The 19,158-nt window shown below is 35.7% G+C and overlaps 2 protein-coding genes and 1 pseudogene across 2 annotated transcripts; all 3 read left to right on the top strand.

Moving 5' to 3' along the window:
• Positions 1-1,267: 1,267 nt before the first annotated feature.
• Positions 1,268-2,896, top strand: LOC149220682 (DEAD-box ATP-dependent RNA helicase 45-like; annotated as a pseudogene).
• Positions 2,897-6,168: 3,272 nt separating this feature from the next.
• On the top strand, positions 6,169-7,517 carry LOC149220681 (beta-glucosidase 26-like). Its single transcript, XM_089387166.1, has 4 exons — positions 6,169-6,330; positions 7,010-7,076; positions 7,195-7,253; positions 7,419-7,517. The coding sequence occupies exons 1-4, from the start codon at positions 6,169-6,171 to the stop codon at positions 7,515-7,517; spliced, it is 387 nt and encodes a 128-aa protein (XP_089243292.1).
• A 1,705-nt stretch (positions 7,518-9,222) lies between these two features.
• On the top strand, positions 9,223-13,475 carry LOC149220680 (ABC transporter C family member 8-like). Its single transcript, XM_089387164.1, has 7 exons — positions 9,223-9,411; positions 9,546-9,609; positions 9,725-9,871; positions 9,965-10,227; positions 10,576-10,689; positions 12,699-12,980; positions 13,113-13,475. Exons 1-7 carry the CDS (start codon positions 9,223-9,225, stop codon positions 13,473-13,475), a joined length of 1,422 nt encoding a protein of 473 aa, XP_089243290.1.
• Positions 13,476-19,158: the final 5,683 nt, after the last annotated feature.

The following is a 19,158-nucleotide window of genomic DNA, read 5'->3' as shown; positions in this document are numbered from 1 at the left end:
CATAACAATTGGTTTCAACTTTGATTTTTCCCACAAAAGTTTGTCAAAATGGAAATAAATAAGAGTCTTCTAGATGGCATTCAACTCAATGCAAGTGATTTTATGTGCACCTCCATTATGAAGGAACGCCAAAAGATAGCAAGCCAAAACAGGATTATCCACAAAAATTCATTAGATTTCAAACCCTAACAATTAAGAAGAGGAAACTCATCACAATGATAGAACAACGAGCCTTATGGAGTAAACAATATCTTTGCATTCAACCATAGTTACCAAGTTCAAGTTCAAGTTCAAATTCGAGTTTGATTCGATATGGGAAATGATGGGATTAGATGGATCCTGGGCAATAGATGGCTCATTGGAGGAGTGGGAGGAAGCTCACCTACCACCACCATCATCACATGTAATTTTGTGTACTGAGAATGCGGTCAATGAAGTCCTACTCAAGCATCCCAAGCTCTAACCTATTATCATAACAATCGGTTTCAACTTTGATTTTTCCCACATAAGTTTGTCAAAATGGATATAAATAAGAGTCTTCTAGAGGCCATTCAACTAAATGCAGGTGATTTTATGTGCACCTCCATTATGAAGGAATGCAAGCCAAAACATGATTATCCACAAAAATTCATTAGATTTCAAACCCTAACAATTAAGAAGAGGAAACTCCTCACAAAGATAGAACAACGAGCCTTATGGAGTAAACAATATCTTTGCATTCAACCATAGTTACCAACTTCAAGTTCAAGTTCAAATTCGAGTTCGATTCAATACGGGAAATTATGGCATTAGATGGATCCTGGGAAAAAGATGGCTCATTGGAGGAGGTGGGAGGAAGCTCACCTACCACCACCATCATCACATGTAATTTTGTGTTGTTATGAATATAATTCATAACAATTAGCTAAATAAAATGAATATAAATATTAAATAATTAAATAATTAATTAGGTTAATTAGTCATTACATTAAGTGAAAAGGCATGTCTAAAAGACATGCCCATTCACGAAAGGTCACCTGCTGAGGTATAAAATCAGGGTCCTCATTGTACATTCAAATCATCATATACATTTTTATATAATAATAAATTATTATTTTTAAATGCCTTCTGTGTATTTTAACATTCAAGTTTACCAGCTATCATTTTCGTGCATCAACATAAGTTTTTATGCTACAGTGGTATCAGAGCTATGGCACACGATATAATCATGCAGGCCTTTGAATGTAGTTGGCCACACAATATATCATTACATTCATGTTTTGAATCCATGGAGAATTCTAATAAAATTCAAGAAGTATTTTGGCATTTAGAAAAATCATGTGCTAAAGCTACAACATGTTTTAAGGAGACTTGTGCAGAAAACAATACATATTCATCGCTCGAACCAGATTGGCAAGAGCTGAAGCGAATGAAGGAAAAGAGAGGGGAGGATAAGGGTGAACCAGAGGCTAAAGCTGGAAAAAAATGGACCCTTGAAGGTGAAGAATCTGATGATGATGATGTATTGGTTGTTATGAAAGCACATGGAGATGTTCCTGGGTTTGAAAATGGAAATGTTGTAATGGTTGATTCGGAGGATGAAAATATGCAGAATGGAGAGGCCATGAAGATTGATAAATCCGATGCCAATGTTGAAGATGAAATTGATCCTCTGGATGCATTCATGAATACCTTGGTTACATCTAACATGGAAAATTTGAATAACACAACAGAAAATTCCATGTTTGGTAATGAAATTGAGAATGAAGCCAAAGGTGTAGGCTCCAAAGGAAAGAGGACTATCAAAAACACTCTCGGGAGAATTATACCAGGTGAAGAGTCTGATACGGATAACGAAGAAGATGAAGACTTCAATGAAGATCAAGTGGATGATGAAAATGGTGACGAGTTCATGAAGAGAATGAATAAAACTAAAATTGAGAAACTATCTATTGTGGACCACTCCAAGGTGTAGTATGCTCCCTTAAAGAAAGACTTTTACCGGAAAGTAAGAGAAATATCTCTGATGACATCAGAGAAAGTTGCACTTTACAGAAAGCAGCTTGAGTTGAAGATTCGTGGAAAAGACACACCGAAGGCTGTCAAGACATGGAACCAGACTGGATTGACTCGTAATGTCCTCGAAGTCATCAAAAAATTAGGCTTCGAGAATCCTATGTCTATTCAAGCTCAGGCCCTTCCTGTGATCATGAGTGGAAGAGACTGTATTGGTTTAGCAAAAACAGGTTCGGGTAAGACTCTTGTATTTGTTTTGCCTATGCTAAGGCATATTAAAGATCAGCCTCATCTTGCTACAGGTGATGGACCAATTGGTTTGATTATGGCTCCCACGAGAGAGCTTGTTCAACAGATTCACTCTGATATCAAGAAATTTGCTAAGGTTTTAGGATTGAATTGTGTACCTGTCTATGGAGGTTCAGGAGTGGCACAACAAATTAGTGATTTGAAGAAAGGTACTGAAATCGTGGTATGCACACCTGGTAGAATGATTGATATCTTATGTACAAGTGGCAGTAAGATATCAAATCTTCGCAGAGTCACCTACCTTGTTATATATGAAGCTGATAGGATGTTTGATATGGTTTTTGAGCCTCAAATAACTATAATTGTTCAAAATACCAGACTAGACAGACAAACCGTGCTCTTCTCTACCACATTTCCTAGGTAGGTAGAGGTTTTTGCTTGCAAAGTATTGAATAAGCCAGTGGAAATTCAAGTTGGTGGACGTAGTGTTGTTAATAAGAATATAACGCAGTCTATAGAGTTTCGTCCCGAAGGTCAAAGATTCTTGAGACTTTCAGAGCTTCTTGGTGAGTGGTATGAAAAGGGAAAAGGCAGATGGAAGTGCGCCATATGTTTAGGATGGGATATACCCATTGCAACATTTGCAGAATAATAATGTCATATTTTGAAGCTCACACAGGTATTCTAAGCCAATGGGATATACCCATTGCAACATTTGCAGAATAATAATGTCATATTTTGAAGCCCACACGGGTATTATAAGCCAATGGGATATACCCATTGCACATTTGCAGAATAGTAATGTCATATTTTGAACCTCACACGGGTATTATAAGCCAACAAAGTGTAAAGGATAAACTTTTGGCTGTTGTGAATACACATATTTTGGACAACAAGCGTAAAAATGGTTGATGACAGGAATGTGGAGTTACCATTTTGAGTGGGGTAATGATCTAGATGCCGTGCTTATGAGGTATATTGACTCTATTTGGTGCAAGGGTGATTGGACAAAGATCACCCCTGCCCACAACGCCATGGACGGATAGTTCATTGGGAATTTCAGACGCAAACTGAATCATGCACTCAACAATCTAAAGAAACAGACACAACAGGTTTTCCCTTTTATTAGTTATCCTGGTAATGGAAATTGCATTACTTGCAACCTCCAAGGGCTGTTGCTATTACAACAATTAAAACTCGAAACCACAAACAACAATGAAAACTGCAACATGACCAAGTCCTTTTTCTCACAAGTTGCCCATCGGTCTCGGTCTCCGTGGCACTCACACTCGCATTCACTGTTCCAAATAGCTGTCAATGGCTCCTTTTAAAACTAGGAATTATGGTTACCCTGTTTCTGCATTTTCTCCACAAATACAGGATTGATGAAGTCATTTTGGGCGAAGGCAAATGGCACTTTGAACATCATCCAAACTGGGTGGGAACATAGACATGAAAATTTGGAACTTTGGTCTTTTCCCTTTCTTTCAAGATGAATAAAATCAATTTGATATTGTATTTTTGGTTTCCAATGCAAGTAATATCGTTGAGCCAAATATCTGTGACAATGTTGTTTACTCTTCCACCATTAGCCTTGATGATAAGTGAAGTGTTTCTCCAGAAACGAAAACTTACATTTCACGCTGTAAATCCCAGAATTCCAGTGAAAGTATGTTCGGTTGCAAAAGTCTCCATTCTAAAATCCATTTTCATGGGTTCTTCGAGGGGTTGCCCTGGCAATGCAGGTTTTGGGTTTGTAATTAGAAAACACATGGAAGAACCATCCTCTGCTGCTATAGGAAATATAGGCTAACCCGCCAAGAAGGAACTAAAGCGTCCATAAATTTGCATCACCAAGCATAAACTTGGAAGGGGGCTCTAAACTCAACCGGGTTCAATTAAGGAATCAAGAATCTTTCATGGATCATTAGAGGTTGGAGTCCATCCATCATGGCACTTGAGAGCATTTGAGAGGCATGGAAACCCCTTGATCATATTAATCATCATTGGAGAAGGAAATACAAAGCGAGGCACAATGATTGGTCTAATGCGTTAAGTCGATGACAAGGAGATATTTAAGATGTACGCCTTAGTATCCCCACATGATCTACACAAGCTCCCGAGCTTATGGTTTCAGTATATGGAACTCTACTCGCATGTTGTGTTTCTCTTGACATGATATTGTCCATCTCTATCTCTGTTTGAGCGAGTGTTTTGTGATTTTTATCATGGAGGATCCTATCTAGGTTTCCTTCTCTTTCCTCCACGCATCTGTTTAGCTCTTAGCTCTTGGAAGCATCCCTTCCTTATTGGTACTTGAGATAGAATTTTATCATTAGCTGCCAACAAACAAAACGATACCACTCCTAGCCAGAATTTTGGGAGCTATACCCTCTTCTTGAGCTCCTCATTTGACAAAACCCCATCTTGACATGATTGCTAGGTCTCCATCCTTTACTGGGCATCTGTCCTGTTTCTTCAGCTTTCCAACAAATTTTGTGTCATCCATTCTTCTAAAATCACCTTTCTCTTTCCAAGTTCAACATTGATGATTTTGACTTGCTTTGATTTCAAAGACATCGAGCATTGCTCTAACACTTTTCATTTTAGTTTTATTTAACATGGCCGTATTTCTGGAGGCCAACGAGATTTCTTTTCTCTTTTTTTTTTAATTAGAACATTATGCACTCACATTGCGGCTGGAAAATTCGAAGTCTCCTTGCATATAAATTGCATTACAATGAGACAAAGTAGGGGGAGGTGGGAAGGTGGCGTTTGCCAAGAAATGATCCTATACCCAAACTCTGTGGAGTTATTGCATGCATACACCAGCTCTGTGGAGTTATTACATGCATACACTAGAAAGATCAGATCAAAAAGGCAAACCATCGCATATCAATCTGGGAATTGATGGACACTTATATTTTCGTAGCTACTCCTGTCAAGTCTTCCTATCCTCACGAGAGGTGAGTATAGAGCTGTGATTGCATCCCAAATAATTGAGATCAATGCTTTAGCTACAATTGTAGATGTTGAAGTCAGGGTTCACCTGCTTGTAGTGCATTGTTTAGCTAAGCAGAACAACATTAGGCATGCTTTGAGTTTATGGTACACTGCTACCTTTATTCGTGCGAATATTGATGCAAGGGCACAAAAAGATGAAAGACAATTAGCCAGCCCTACAGTGAATGGTAAGATGAAATCCTTGAGTGAACAGACCTTGACTTGAACCCAATCAAATTGACCTAACAGGGGTCCCTGTTATTAGAGAGAGCATAAATTGGCTATTTTGCCTTCACTACATGTTTTCTCCTGACAAAGTATATACCTGGAAACTAGCAGAACGTGAGTGAACAGACCTTGACTTGAACCGAATCAAATTGACCTAACAAGGGTCCCTGTTATTAGAGAGAGAATAAATTGGCTATTTTGCCTTCACTCCATGTTTTCTCCCAACAAAGTATATACCTTGAAACTAGCAGAAGGTTACATAACATAACCACAATCACAAAGCTTATTCTCCGTATATATATATATATATATATATATATATATATATATATATATATATATATATATATATGCACATGCAATACAGACCCAAATGCTGAACACCGACCACCCATGATGGCGCGATCAGTCTGTTGCATGTGGGTTGATCACATTCAAACCACAGTGTAAGCTCCAAGTACAGTAATAGGATTTGGCCATTCCCAGGCAAATATAGGTTCCACGTACAGTAATAGGATTTGGCCATTCCCAGTCAAATATAGGTGAGAAAATCAACCACAACATATGCCAGTAATCATAGTTTCCAATCTCTCTTTGTTGGCTACATGCTCCACAACATAGTTGTGCACTGTGTGTTTTTTATCGAATTAAAATACATGAAAACACACTCAGAGTGTGAGCTAAGTGACCGAAATGGAGATGGGAACGATGATTATCTTTCTTTTCCTTTATATAAATCTCTGCATTATTGAGCACTTTGTATGGCAGCCAAGTCAAGAGGTTGACACTGGCGGGCTGACTAGAGCCAGTTTTCCCAAGGGTTTTGTGTTCGGAACGACGACTTCGACTTACCAGGTGGAAGAAGCTGCCAAGTCTGATGGAGGACGACCGAACATTTGGGTTAATTTTATCCGTCAACCAGGTATGCATTTTTTCACAACTAATTTGGCTTCATTGGATCAATCATATCCCTGCACTGTAATGTTTTTCACACATTCAGGTTTTCCAGATTTTAGGGGTGTTTGGTCTTTTCTTTTCAGGGATTATAGCTAACAATGTCACTGCCGATATTATGGTGGATGAATACCATCTTTATAATGTATATGCTTCTTCTGCCATTTGTCCATTTTGGCCTTTTTTTTTCATGAGAATTCAAATGATAAAGTTTATGGTTTTTTCAATGGAAGAAGATTTTGTAGGAAAAATGTTGTTTCTACATGAGTTATTTAAATGTGGAAATTTAACTGCAAATATTTGTTTCACAAAGCGATGTAGAGTTGATGGTAAATATGAAAATGGATGCCTACAGTTTCTCGATATCCTGGTCTAGGACTTTTCCAAGTAGGAAGATACTTGGGTTTTGATCGCTGTCCAAATTTAATATATGAATGAAAGATTTTGACTGTATTAAATTTATAAGTTAAATATTTAAGTTACTTACATTAAATTCCAGCTTTTGCTTCAGCATACAAATAACTTTCAAAAATATAGAATGGTCCCTTGAAGTATAGTTTATGGATCTGGGACTTACCAGGTGGAAGGAGTTGCCAAGTCCGATGGACAAGGGCCGAACATTTGGGATAATTTTATCTGTCAACTAGGTATGCATTTTTTCACAACTAAGTTGGTATCATTGGATCAATCATATCCCTGCACCGTAATGTTTTTCACACATTCAGGTTTTTCAGATTTTAGGGGTGTTTGGGCTTTTCTTTTCAGGGATTGTAGCTAACAATGTCACTGCCGATGTTATGGTGGATGAATACCATCTTTATAAGGTATATGCATCTTCTGCCATTTGTCCATTTTGGACTTTTTTTCATGAGAATTCAAATGATAAAATTTATGGTTTTTTCAATGGAAGAAGATTTTGTAGGAAAAATTTTGTTTCTGTCTTGAGTTATTTAAATGTGGAAATTTAACCACAAATATTTGTTTCACAGAGCGACGTAGAGTTGATGGTAAATATGAACATGGATGCCTATAGTTTCTCGATAACCTTGTCTAGGAGTTTTCCAAGTAGGCAGATACTCAGGTTTTGATCGTTGTCCAAACTTAATATATGAATGAAAGATTTTGACTGTATTAAATTGATAAGTTAAATATCTAATTTACTTACATTAAAGCCTATAAATTTTAAAAATATAGAACGGATCCCTGAAGTATAGTTTATGGATCTATGATTTATAACCGTGTTTCTGAAGTTGTGTGTATTTGATGATGCAGAAGGAGCAGGTCGGATCAATTACAAGGGCGTCCAATATTAAAATAATCTCATTAACTACTTGCTTAAAAGAGGTAATTGTGCTAGCATCTCATACAAATTCCTTCAGCTATTGCATCTTTTGAATTTTCAAAATGTAAAACGGGGGATTCCAGTAGTCTCCTAATCGTTGTGATAGGAAGAATTGTAGTTCTGGCGGCTTACTCTTATTTTGTATCATCCATTGCTTTGTTTTATTCATGCTTCTTGCAATCTATGTTCTAATGCAACTGTCCCATTAGGTTTAGTTATACCAACTTTAAAAAGTTCTATCATATTGGTTTTCAGTGTGTCTTACTACATCCCTTGTCCATGTTCTACAATATTTCTTGTGTCTTTTCTCAATGCTTGTATATCATTTAAAATGGCAGTCTGTGGTTCAAATAATTTGTGGTCTATGATTCTTGAGATTCTGGCCTATTTGTATTGATGGCTTACCTTTATTGGCACGAACTCAAATTTTTGTAGTTTGTGATCTATGATTCTTGAGATTCTGGCATATTTGTATTCATGGATTTTTGGGAAGGAAACATTTAATCTCTACAGTTTGTGATTTATGTTGTACAATACTTCCTATGGGTATGCCCAGTTGGATGACTACTGATTGGTATAGCCTGTTTGTGTTCATGGCTAAAACCTTGGTTTTTGTGGTGTAGACTGGTGCATTCCTGTGATTATGGTCTATTTCCATTGAAGTTGTGTATAATAGAAACCATTGCATGTGTTTCTCATTGTTGCAATTTATGCAATTCAAAGTGTTATCTGTAACTAAGGCCCTCTTGTTCTTATGACATTTACATTTTTAGCCTTTGGCCTTCACTAGCTGTTATCGCTAAAATTTGACTTCATTTTTGGATATCATGCCCTCTGCAATTTTTATCATTATGACTTACAATACTTCTTGTGGGTATGGCGTGTTGGATGAATACTAATTGGTATCACCTGTTCGCATTCATTACTAAAATCCCAGATTCTGTCATGTAGAGTGGTGCATTCTTGTGTGTTTCTTGTGGCTTATATCCACTTAAGTCCTGTAATAAAAACATTGCATATGTTTCTTATTGTTGTAATTTCTTCAATTCAATCTGTTTTCTGTGACTATGGCCTTATCATTGTTATGAATTTTATATAAAAGTTCTCTCAGTGTTATAGTGTTACCGTTTGGCCTTCACTAGCTGCTGTTGTAAAATTTCATTTCATTTTTGGGTATCACGCCCTATGCAAATCTTTATCACTAAGATTTATCGGAAGTGCTTGAAACAACCTATGGAGGGTTGATAAATTCTGGAGTTGTGTCAGTTATCTATATTTCATTAGCACTGATACAGAGCATGTAATTCGAAACCCATATCATAATTTCCAGCTTCCGATACTTTCCATTGTAGTAATAATGACATACATATCATTTTTTGTTGCATAGTGAGGGCTATGCAAAATTTGCAAAGTTCTGCTTCAAAACCTTTGGCGACAGGCTGAAATACTAGATGACATTCAATGAGCCACGGGTTGTTGTTGCTCTTCGTTATGACAATGACATTTTTTCTCCTAGAAGGTGCTCTGCTCCATTTGGGAATTGCACAGTAGGAAATTCTGTGACAGAACCCGACATTGTTGCACACAATTCGCTGCTTTCACATGCTAATGTTGTAAAGATTTATAGAGAAAAGTATCAGGTCTGCTACAATCTAGAAAAAAAATTCTCTTTAAATCTTAATAGAATGAAATGGCCACTGATGCTGAAAACTTTCTCCAACTGCAGCCCATGCAAAAGGGAAAAATTGGGATACTTTTGTACTTTGTATGGCAGCTATATATCATAACAACTTTGGCTATCCAGTCTAGGAAGACGAAGACATGCCACTGGCGAGATTGTAAACTACATAGCTGTAGATGCATATTGTTTTGGAGAGTTTTCGTGGTGGCTGCATTGGGGTTGGACCGTCCCTTTGCAAATAAGTGTAGCAATTGGCATCCTTTTTGCCACAGTTGGATGGGCAGCTATTCCAGGTTTGCTCATCATCATTCTTACTCTCATTCTAAACAAACCTCTGGCCAAAACCCTCCAGAAGTGCCAAGCTGAGTTCATGACTGCACAGGATGAAAGACTCAAAATAGCATCTGAAATTCTTAATAGTATGAAAATAATCAAACTACAAGCATGGGAAGAAAAATTTAAAGAGCTGATAGAAAATCTCCGAGCTGTGGAGTTCAAATGGTTGTCTTCAGCACAGTTTAATAGAACATATGGTACCATACTCACCTGGATGTCACCCATCATTACTGCATCTATAGTTTTTGCCGGGTGTGCTATCATAGGGGATCCAACGTTAACTGCCACAACCATATTTACAGTGCTTGCAACATTTCGTGTGATACAAGATCCAGTGAGAACGCTACCTGAAGTTTTGGCTATATTAATTCAGGTTAAAGTCTCGTTAGATCGTCTGGACAAGTTCTTACAAGATGATGAGCTGAGACCGAATTCTGTTGTGAGGAAAGCACTTGCCGGATTCCAGTATACCATCAAAATTCATGAAGCCATACTCAGCTGGGATCCATAATCTTCATTGACAAAGCCAACATTGAAGGGAATAAATCTGCACATTAAAACTGGAGAAAAGGTAGCAATTTGTGGCTTAGTGTGATCACGGAAATCTGCTTTGTTATATACAATTCTTGGAGAAATCCCAAAAATTTCAGGAGATGTAAGTTGAACATTAACTACTCTTCTTGAGAAAAAGTAACCATTTCGTAGTTCAACAAGATTGTAGATGCAACTTTTTTGCTTTCTATATACAAAAATTCTTCCATAAACTTTTTGATTGGACTACGTGCAGGTTGAAGTATATGGCAATGTTGCCTACGTGGCACAAACAACTTGGATTCAGAGTGGTACTGTTAGAGATAACATATGCTATGGGAAACCAATGGACAAAACTCAATACAAGAAGGCAATAAAAGCTTGGAGGATTGAATATGAGTGGAGGACAAAAACAAAGGATTCAATTGGCTAGAGCAGTATATAACGATGCTGACATTTTTCTATTGGATGATCCCTTCAGTGCAGTCAATGCTCATACAGCTTCAACTCTATCAAATAAGGAGGAGACATTACATAACAGAGACTCCAAGACTTGCTAATATTGCTTGTCATAGTATGAAAAATCTGGTTTACCTTTGTATCAGATCTGTAAAGATCTTAGAATGAGATCTAGACATATTAATGTGAAAATTTCTGTGCATATTAGATATAAAAGATTTGAGTTTTGGGTTATCAAAGCTATAGATTGAGAACTACATGGATTTCTTGATAGGATGGCTGGTTCGATTTGTATATCAAGATTGATAGCTTCTTTGTGGTGGTAGTGTGAGATCAATTGGGAATTACTACTTGTTTCATACTTCAAGAGGGAAATGAATTTCCCAATGATGGTGGTGATGAAGGAACCCAGCAAAAGCACAGAGAATAACATAGTTGATTGAACAAAAAAATCAATTGTGTAAATACAAATAACACACCCTACAAAGTGATGTCTTCTTGAATATTGATCAATATGAATTATTTTCCTTTCACAGTTCTTGTGTTTTGATTCTTTATGAATAGGAATTGATTCATTCAACTAAAATTGGTATTGTTGATTTTGATGGCACTTCTGTTCTCCAGCTTGATGATTGGGTGCTGTGCTGAATTTACAAGAAAATGGTCATTCTCAGAGAGTACAAGGGGTAGAACGAGATGAATCACCAAGTGCAGATGAAGTGATGGCTTCTTTGCCTAATATTGATCAGCAAAACAAACTGCAACTGCCCAAAATTGCCTCTTTCAGTGGGTTGTTGGAGAGTGACGATCCTTTCATAGATGGTTTTTTAAATGATGAAGCCATGGATGGCAATGGAAACAGCAATAGACTACCTCAAGTCCAATCCTCCAACCTCTCTCATAACAATTTCAGAAATAACAATGACAACAATAGCAATTGCCGATATGAAGTTGTCCCAAAACAAGAAGAATTAGCAGTGGAGAATGACAACAAATTCAATTCTCTCAAGAGGACCCTCTCCTTAGCATATGGGGATGATGAAACCAACCCTACAAAGAGATTCAACAACATGTAGAACAACTACAGCTACAACGTCAACAATAATGTTTCAGCCTTGCTTAATTCAATGCAGCCCAATCAAACTTTCCAACAGCAGAACTTCCTAAGCGCATTGAATGATAGTCAACAGAATTCCAGATTTCTGTACTTTCAGAACATGCATTGGACCACCTAAGCAAACAGAAAAAAAATACTTCAATTCTAGACGAACAGGTATGCGAATGCATTCCACCTTGATGGCAGCTGTATATCAGAAACAACTTCAGCTATCCAGTCTAGGAAGATGAGGACATGCCACTGGTGAGATTGTAAACTACATAGCTGTAGATGCATATCATTTTGGAGAGTTTCTGTGGTGGCTGCATTGGGGTTGGACCATCCCTTTGCAAATATGTGTAGCAATTGGCATCCTTTTTGCCACAGTTGGATGGGCAACTATTCCAGGTTTGCTCATCATCATTCTTACTCTCATTCTAAACAAACCTTTGGCCAAAACCCTCCAGAAGTGCCAAGTTGAGTTCATGACTGCACAAGATGAAAGACTCAGAATAACATCCGAGATTCTTAATAGTATGAAAATAATCAAACTACAAGCATGGGAAGAAAAATTTAAAGAGCTGATAGAAAAATTCTGAGTTGTGGAGTTCAAATGGTTGTCTTTAGCACAATTTTATAGAACATATGGTACCATACTCTACTGGATGTCACCCATCATTACTTCATCTATAGTTTTTGCTAGGTGTGCTATCATAGGGGATCCACCGTTAACTACCACAACCATATTTACAGTGCTTGCAACATTCCGTGTGATACAAGATCCAGTGAGAATGCTACCTAAAGTTTTGGCTATATTAATTTAGGTTAAAGTCTCCTTAGATCGTCTGGACAAGTTCTTACAAGATGATGAGCTAAGACCAGATTCTGTTGTGAGGAAAGCACTTGTCGGATCCCAGTATACCATCGCAATTCATCAAGCCATACTCAGCTGGGATCCAGAATCTTCATTGACAAAGCCAACATTGAAGGGAATAAATCTGCGCATTAAAACTGGAGAAAAGGTAGCAATTTGTGGCTCAGTGGGATCAGGGAAATATGCTTTGCTATATACAATTCTTGGAGAAATCCCAAAAATTTCAGGAGATGTAAGTTGAACATTAACTACTCTTCTTGAGCAAAAGTAACCATTTCATAGTTCAACAAGATTGTAGATGCAGCTTTTTTGCTTTCTATATACAAATATTCTTCCATAAACTTTTTGATTGGACTACGTGCAGATTGAAGTATATGGAAATGTTGCCTACGTGGCACAAACAGCTTGGATTCAGAGTGGTACTGTCAGAGATAACATACTCTATGGGAAACCAATGGAAAAAATTCAATACAAGAAGGCAATAAAATCTTGTGCATTAGAGAAGGATATAGAGAGTTTTGCTCATGGAGATATGACAGAGATTGGGGAGAGAGGATTGAATATGAGTGGAGGACAAAAACAGAGGATTCAGTTGGCTAGAGCACTGTATAACGATGCTGATATTTATCTATTGGTTGATCCCTTCAGTGCAGTCGATGCTCATACAGCTTCAACTCTATCAAACAAGGAGGAGACATTACATAACAGAGACTCCAAGACTTGCTAATATTGCTTGTCATAGTATGAAAAATCTAGTTTACCTTTGTATCAAATCTGTAAAGATCTTAGAATGAGATCTAGACATATTAATGTGATCATTCTGTGCATATTAGATATAAAAGATTTGAGTTTTGGGTTATCAAAGCTATAGATTGAGAACTACATGGATTTCTTGATAGGATGGCTGGTTCGATTTGTATATCAGGATTGCTAGCTTCTTTGTGGTGGTAGTCTGAGATCAATTGGGAATTGCTACTCGTTTCATACTTCAAGAGGGAAATGAATTTTCCAATGATGGTGGTGATGAAGGAACCCAGCGAAAGCACAAAGAATAGCATAGCTGATTGAATAAAAAAATCAATTGTGTAAATACAAATAACACACCCTACAAAGTGATGTCTTCTTGAATATTGATCAATATGAATGATTTTCCTTTCACAGTTCTTGTGTTTTGATTCTTTATGAATAGGAATGATTCATTCAACTAAAATTGGTATTGTTGATTTTGATGGAACTTCTGTTCTCTAGCTTGATGATTGGGTGTTGTGCCGAATTTACAAGAAAAACGGTAATTCTCAGAGAGTACAAGGGGTAGAACGAGATGAATCACCAAGTGCAGATGAAGTGATGGCTTCTTTGCCTGATATTGATCAGCAAAAAAAACTGCAACTGCCCAAAATTGCCTCTTTCAGTGGATTGTTGGAGAGTGACGATCCTTTCATAGATGGTTTTTTAAACGATGAAGCCATGGATGGCAATGGAAATAGTAGCAGACTACCTCAAGTCTAGTCCTCCAACCTCTCTCACAACAATTTCAGCAATAACAATGACAACAATAGTGATTGCCGATATGAATTTGTCCCAAAACAAGAAGAATTAGCAGTGGAGAATGACAACAAATTCAATTCTCTCAAGAGGACCCTCTCCTTAGCATATGGGGACGATGAAACCAACCTTGCAAAGAGATTCAACAACATGAAGAACAACTACAGCTACAACGTTAACAATAATGTTTTAGCCTTTCTTAATTCAATGCAGCCCAATCAAACTTTCCAACAGTAGAACTTCCTAAGCGCATTGAATGACAGTCAATAGAATTTCAGACTTCCCTACATTCAAAACATGCATTGGACCACCTAAGCAAACAGAAAAAAAAATTCAACAGCTGCAAAGCCACTGACGTTTGACACATAGATAATATATCTAGGATAGTGATTTGATCTTTATCGAATTTAAATGTCATAAAAGTAATGTATGAAACAACTAAATTCCCCCACTTCACAATTAGTATAACAGCACATGCATGAACACCATAACATTAGAAAAACTAGCACGCCATGAATTGGGAAATGGAATGAAAACATACAGGACAATCTTCATCCCTCTTGATCAAATTGACATGTACTGGAACCCTCCTCTCTGCTGGCTCCAATTCTTTATGGCATTCAGACTTCTGGATACTCTGCAGAAAAACAATTCAATGCCTATAAAAAAAATTGTAGTGTAGGATGAAAATCAGATTATGCTTGTTTAAACTGACATAATATGCAGCTTTCATCATAAAAATAAAAATTCTAGCACATACTACTTGACACAGCATTACCATTTAGAATAACCATAATTGTCCAAAAGACATAACTGGCACAAATGCCGCTTGAATGAAAATAACGCTGGAGCACAATTCCCATTCTAAAATCTAATTTCTGCATCCCTGTAATAAAAGTGGCATCATATAGAATGCTTCAAGATAGGTCTGCAATTAGCTAAGTAATTGGACCATTGAGAGGCCATGATGGATGAAAGTTGTATATATTATTATTCTCCAAGGACCACGGAGCTAACTGAAATCCATTTTTATATGATTTGTGACACAGGCAAAGTTATTCAATATTACCATACTAGGAGTAATGAGCAAGAGATGTCTCTGTGTACGATGTTGCCATGGAATATAATAGGCATAGGAACAATGTGGGTTGGAGGACAATACAAAGCTTCTTCATGAGCCCAAGCATTTGTTTTCACCTCCTTATCAACCACTAGTAGCTTCTTTGCATCATAAGGAATATATCCTTGGCAGGGATTCAGTTCATCACAATGTGATATGGTTTAAGGTCTTCATATTTCTAGGCAAATACATTAGAATGTTGTTTGAAAATATTAACATACCTCTCCTTAAAATTTTGTATACTGATATGGATACCCAGTTGTTGTTCGTGTGAATTCATTTGTTTAACTTCACCTTCAACTAGGCAATCTTTAAGGTATCTAAACAAGTTCAATGGTTATTTATGACTACTTTTATTCCATTTCATAGCCACTTTAACCCTCAAATAGGGTTCTTGGCATGGCTTCCTCAATTCAAACTCATTATCATCGACCCTTGCTTTCAAAAAAACTCATTCACATTTCAATATTCTTCCACACACTATGCCTTACGGCGTTTCCTTTGCAACATTAGGTGCAAATGCTAGTTTAAATATTTTTAAGGCTAGCGGATAGGGAAGAATCATAGCATTCGAGATTTAGTGTATTTTGTTTTAATTTTGATTAAATTTATACAATGAAGCTGAGGTGTTCCCTCTCCTACTACTCATTCCCTCTCCTACTACTCATACACTAAGGTGACTCCGTGCAACACTACGTGAAAGATCAATCAGTGATTAAAATTGAAAAAAAAAGATAGTGTATGTATTTTAATAGGTTTGTATAGTGTTGGTTACTAAGCTAATCAGATTATATATTACAAATATATAATTTTCTAAATATTTTTAAGGCTAGCGGATAGGGAAGAATCATAGCATTCAAGATTTAGTGTATTTTGTTTTAATTTTGATTAAATTTGTTAAGGAAAGTTGTGAATATAGATATGGGGAGAAAGGTTGTAAATATTAGTTTAGAATTATTTTAATTCTAAATTCATTTATTTAGTTTGAAGAAGAATTAAATTTATTAAAGTATAATTTTAATTTAAAATTTAAATTTATTTTAATATTTAATATTTAATAAATTTAAAATTGAAATAGGGTTGGTAGAAGTAGGAGGGGTAATTTTCAATTTTGACGAAAAATTTGAAATTTTGTATAGTTGGGGTTACACAATTGTATAAACAATGCCATAGAGACATATGGATTACTACAAGATATATTTTTGGTCAAAGAAGCAAACATCAAAGATTTGGTGGTGTTACGAGATTCGTAGCAAGTTATCCATCACCTTGTTCATGGAGCTTTGTCTAAGGATTGCAACTTGGTAAGCATTATTGATCAATTAGTGTTCTTTCATGTGTTGAGACGAACAATTTTGTTGTAGATGATCTCGCTAATAAAGGTGTAAACTTGGATGTGGGTGTCCTAATGAGAAATGTTATTCCTTCCCTCACAACTATTTCTTAATAGTTGGTCTGATATGTAGTGTAACTTTGTCTCTATGTATAGGTCTTTTGGAGAATGTGCACCTCCAAAGATCATGTGTCCTTTAGGATAGTAAAATGATTAATAGATATTAAGAATAAAGACCAACATGGGGTTATAGATATAGTTGGTCTTGAAAGATTCTCATTATGCTCACCTATTGTATAGTTGGTCTTGAAAGATTTTTCATCCAACATGGGGTTATAGGTATAGTTGGTCTTGAAATATTCTCATTGTGCTCACCTATTGTATAGTTGGTCTTGAAAGATTCTCATTGTGCTCACCTACTGTATAGGTCGTTATCCTTTTGATTTAATACAATATTCTCATGAAAGTTTGATAATTAAATTAAAATAAAAAATTAAATTAATATTAATTAAAATTAATATATATTTATTTTTCTAATAATGTTAAAAAATAAAGTATATTTTCTTTTTTTTTATTATGATTATATAATTTTTTGAATTTAATTATGTTTTTTTTCTTAATCAAATGACTAATATGGGCAAGACCTAGGATCAAATCACACTAATTGTGACTATTCACTTGTACATTTTTTTGCCATAGGGGAAAACGTGTCTCCAAGGAATAGAAACCAAATGGAGGAGGAATTAAACTTACTAACTTACACTCAAGATATTATCCTATTATTGAATTTAATTATATTTTAAGTGGAGAAAAAAATAAAACAATAATATTATATTATTAAAGGGAAATTAATTAAACAACTAAAAATAATAACAAAATCTGGATAATAAAATGAAAAGAGAGAAAAATAATCATTTATTATAAAATATAAGAAGAAAATAAATTAGAAAAATAAAAATTTAGTATATATATATATATATATATATATATATATATATATAAAGAGTAGCCCTCGTAGGGGTAGCTTAATTGGCGATCACAATGATAATGAAGTGTTATGTATCATGAAACTCCATATTGAAATCCCTCATGTTTACGTGTGGTCATGTGCTGGGGCGAGATGGTTCACCTAGGGATTAGAGCAGTAGCAGTTGGAATCAACCTTATGTCATGTACGAGACGACCCTGGTTGCTGATTCCTCTGTAAAAAAATAGTATAAAGAGTAAAAAATAAATAAATTAATAACTTAGAAAATGATAAGTAAGATAATCATAAGAAGTATATGGAATTAAGGATGAAATAATGATAGTTATTTAATATGAAATTTTAATGGAAAAATGTGACTAATTATATTATTAAAGTATAAATTTGTTGATTTATAAATGAGGTATTTATGGCCCATTAATTTCACCAATAGAAATTTTCTATAGAAGTTAATTCTTAACCACTATTCCCAGTTCTGAGATTCGTGACCTCAATGTAGCCTACACATATCTTCAAAATCATAGTCTTAAAATAAATAGGACTCTAAGTTGTTTATCTATCATTGTTCACAAAATTAATGTCTATTTTGGTTGTCTTTGAGGCTTAGGAATGGCCAAGCCAAGTGAAGATAAATGCACTCTACCAATGTTTGAAGATATACATGAATCCAACTATTGATATCTCTATTGTGTTCAAGAATTCTATGAAAAAGTGTCCAACTGAATGGATATATATGGAGGTTTCTAATCAAAGTGCCAAAATATGAACTCAAAATATCTTAATAAAATTATTGTAAGTCTTCCAAGCCTTTGGTTTGCAACTTCTATAACTAAGAATCTCTTCTATGTGGGACAATATGAATGTTACTCCTATCTTTTGACCTCCTTCCCATAAAATTTGAGCAATGGTAGACTCTCTTAAAATTGTTGGAATGTGTTTAACTTTATATATTATGACATGTTCTCTTATACCAGTAACCTAAGCTAGCTCTATTCCAATTCTAGTTACAAATTTACCTTGTTTGTTAGCTTTGCAAAGGAAAGACAAATTTCCTACAAGGAGAAAGTACATTTCCTCTATATGGGGGCAACCAAATAACCATTGTGCAATCAAATTTATGTGTTTGCGTTGCATACACAATGGAAATGTTATACCCCTTCACTATTTCATTTGATTATATGTCTACAACTTAAATAAGTAGTAAGTTGAGTCTCTTTATGGATGGTTGTAGTTACTCATTATTAAAACGACAATCAAGCAAATTGAAAATATACCCATACAATGGAAGATATAAAAATAGTTGACCAAGAAAATTACTTAAACATACTCATGCATGGCTATAGGATCCTACAAGGGTTTATCAACCAAGTCACCAATAAGGTACATAGACACCTAGATCAATACAAAATGCATTGTACATAATGTCT

This window comes from Pinus tabuliformis, chromosome Q, assembly GCF_031772625.1.
Source record: "Pinus tabuliformis cultivar Carrire ecotype Pingquan chromosome Q, CPIR1, whole genome shotgun sequence".
Lineage (NCBI taxonomy): Eukaryota > Viridiplantae > Streptophyta > Pinopsida > Pinales > Pinaceae > Pinus > Pinus tabuliformis.
Note: the sequence above shows the minus strand (reverse complement) of the source record. Positions and strands in the feature narration are given on the sequence as shown.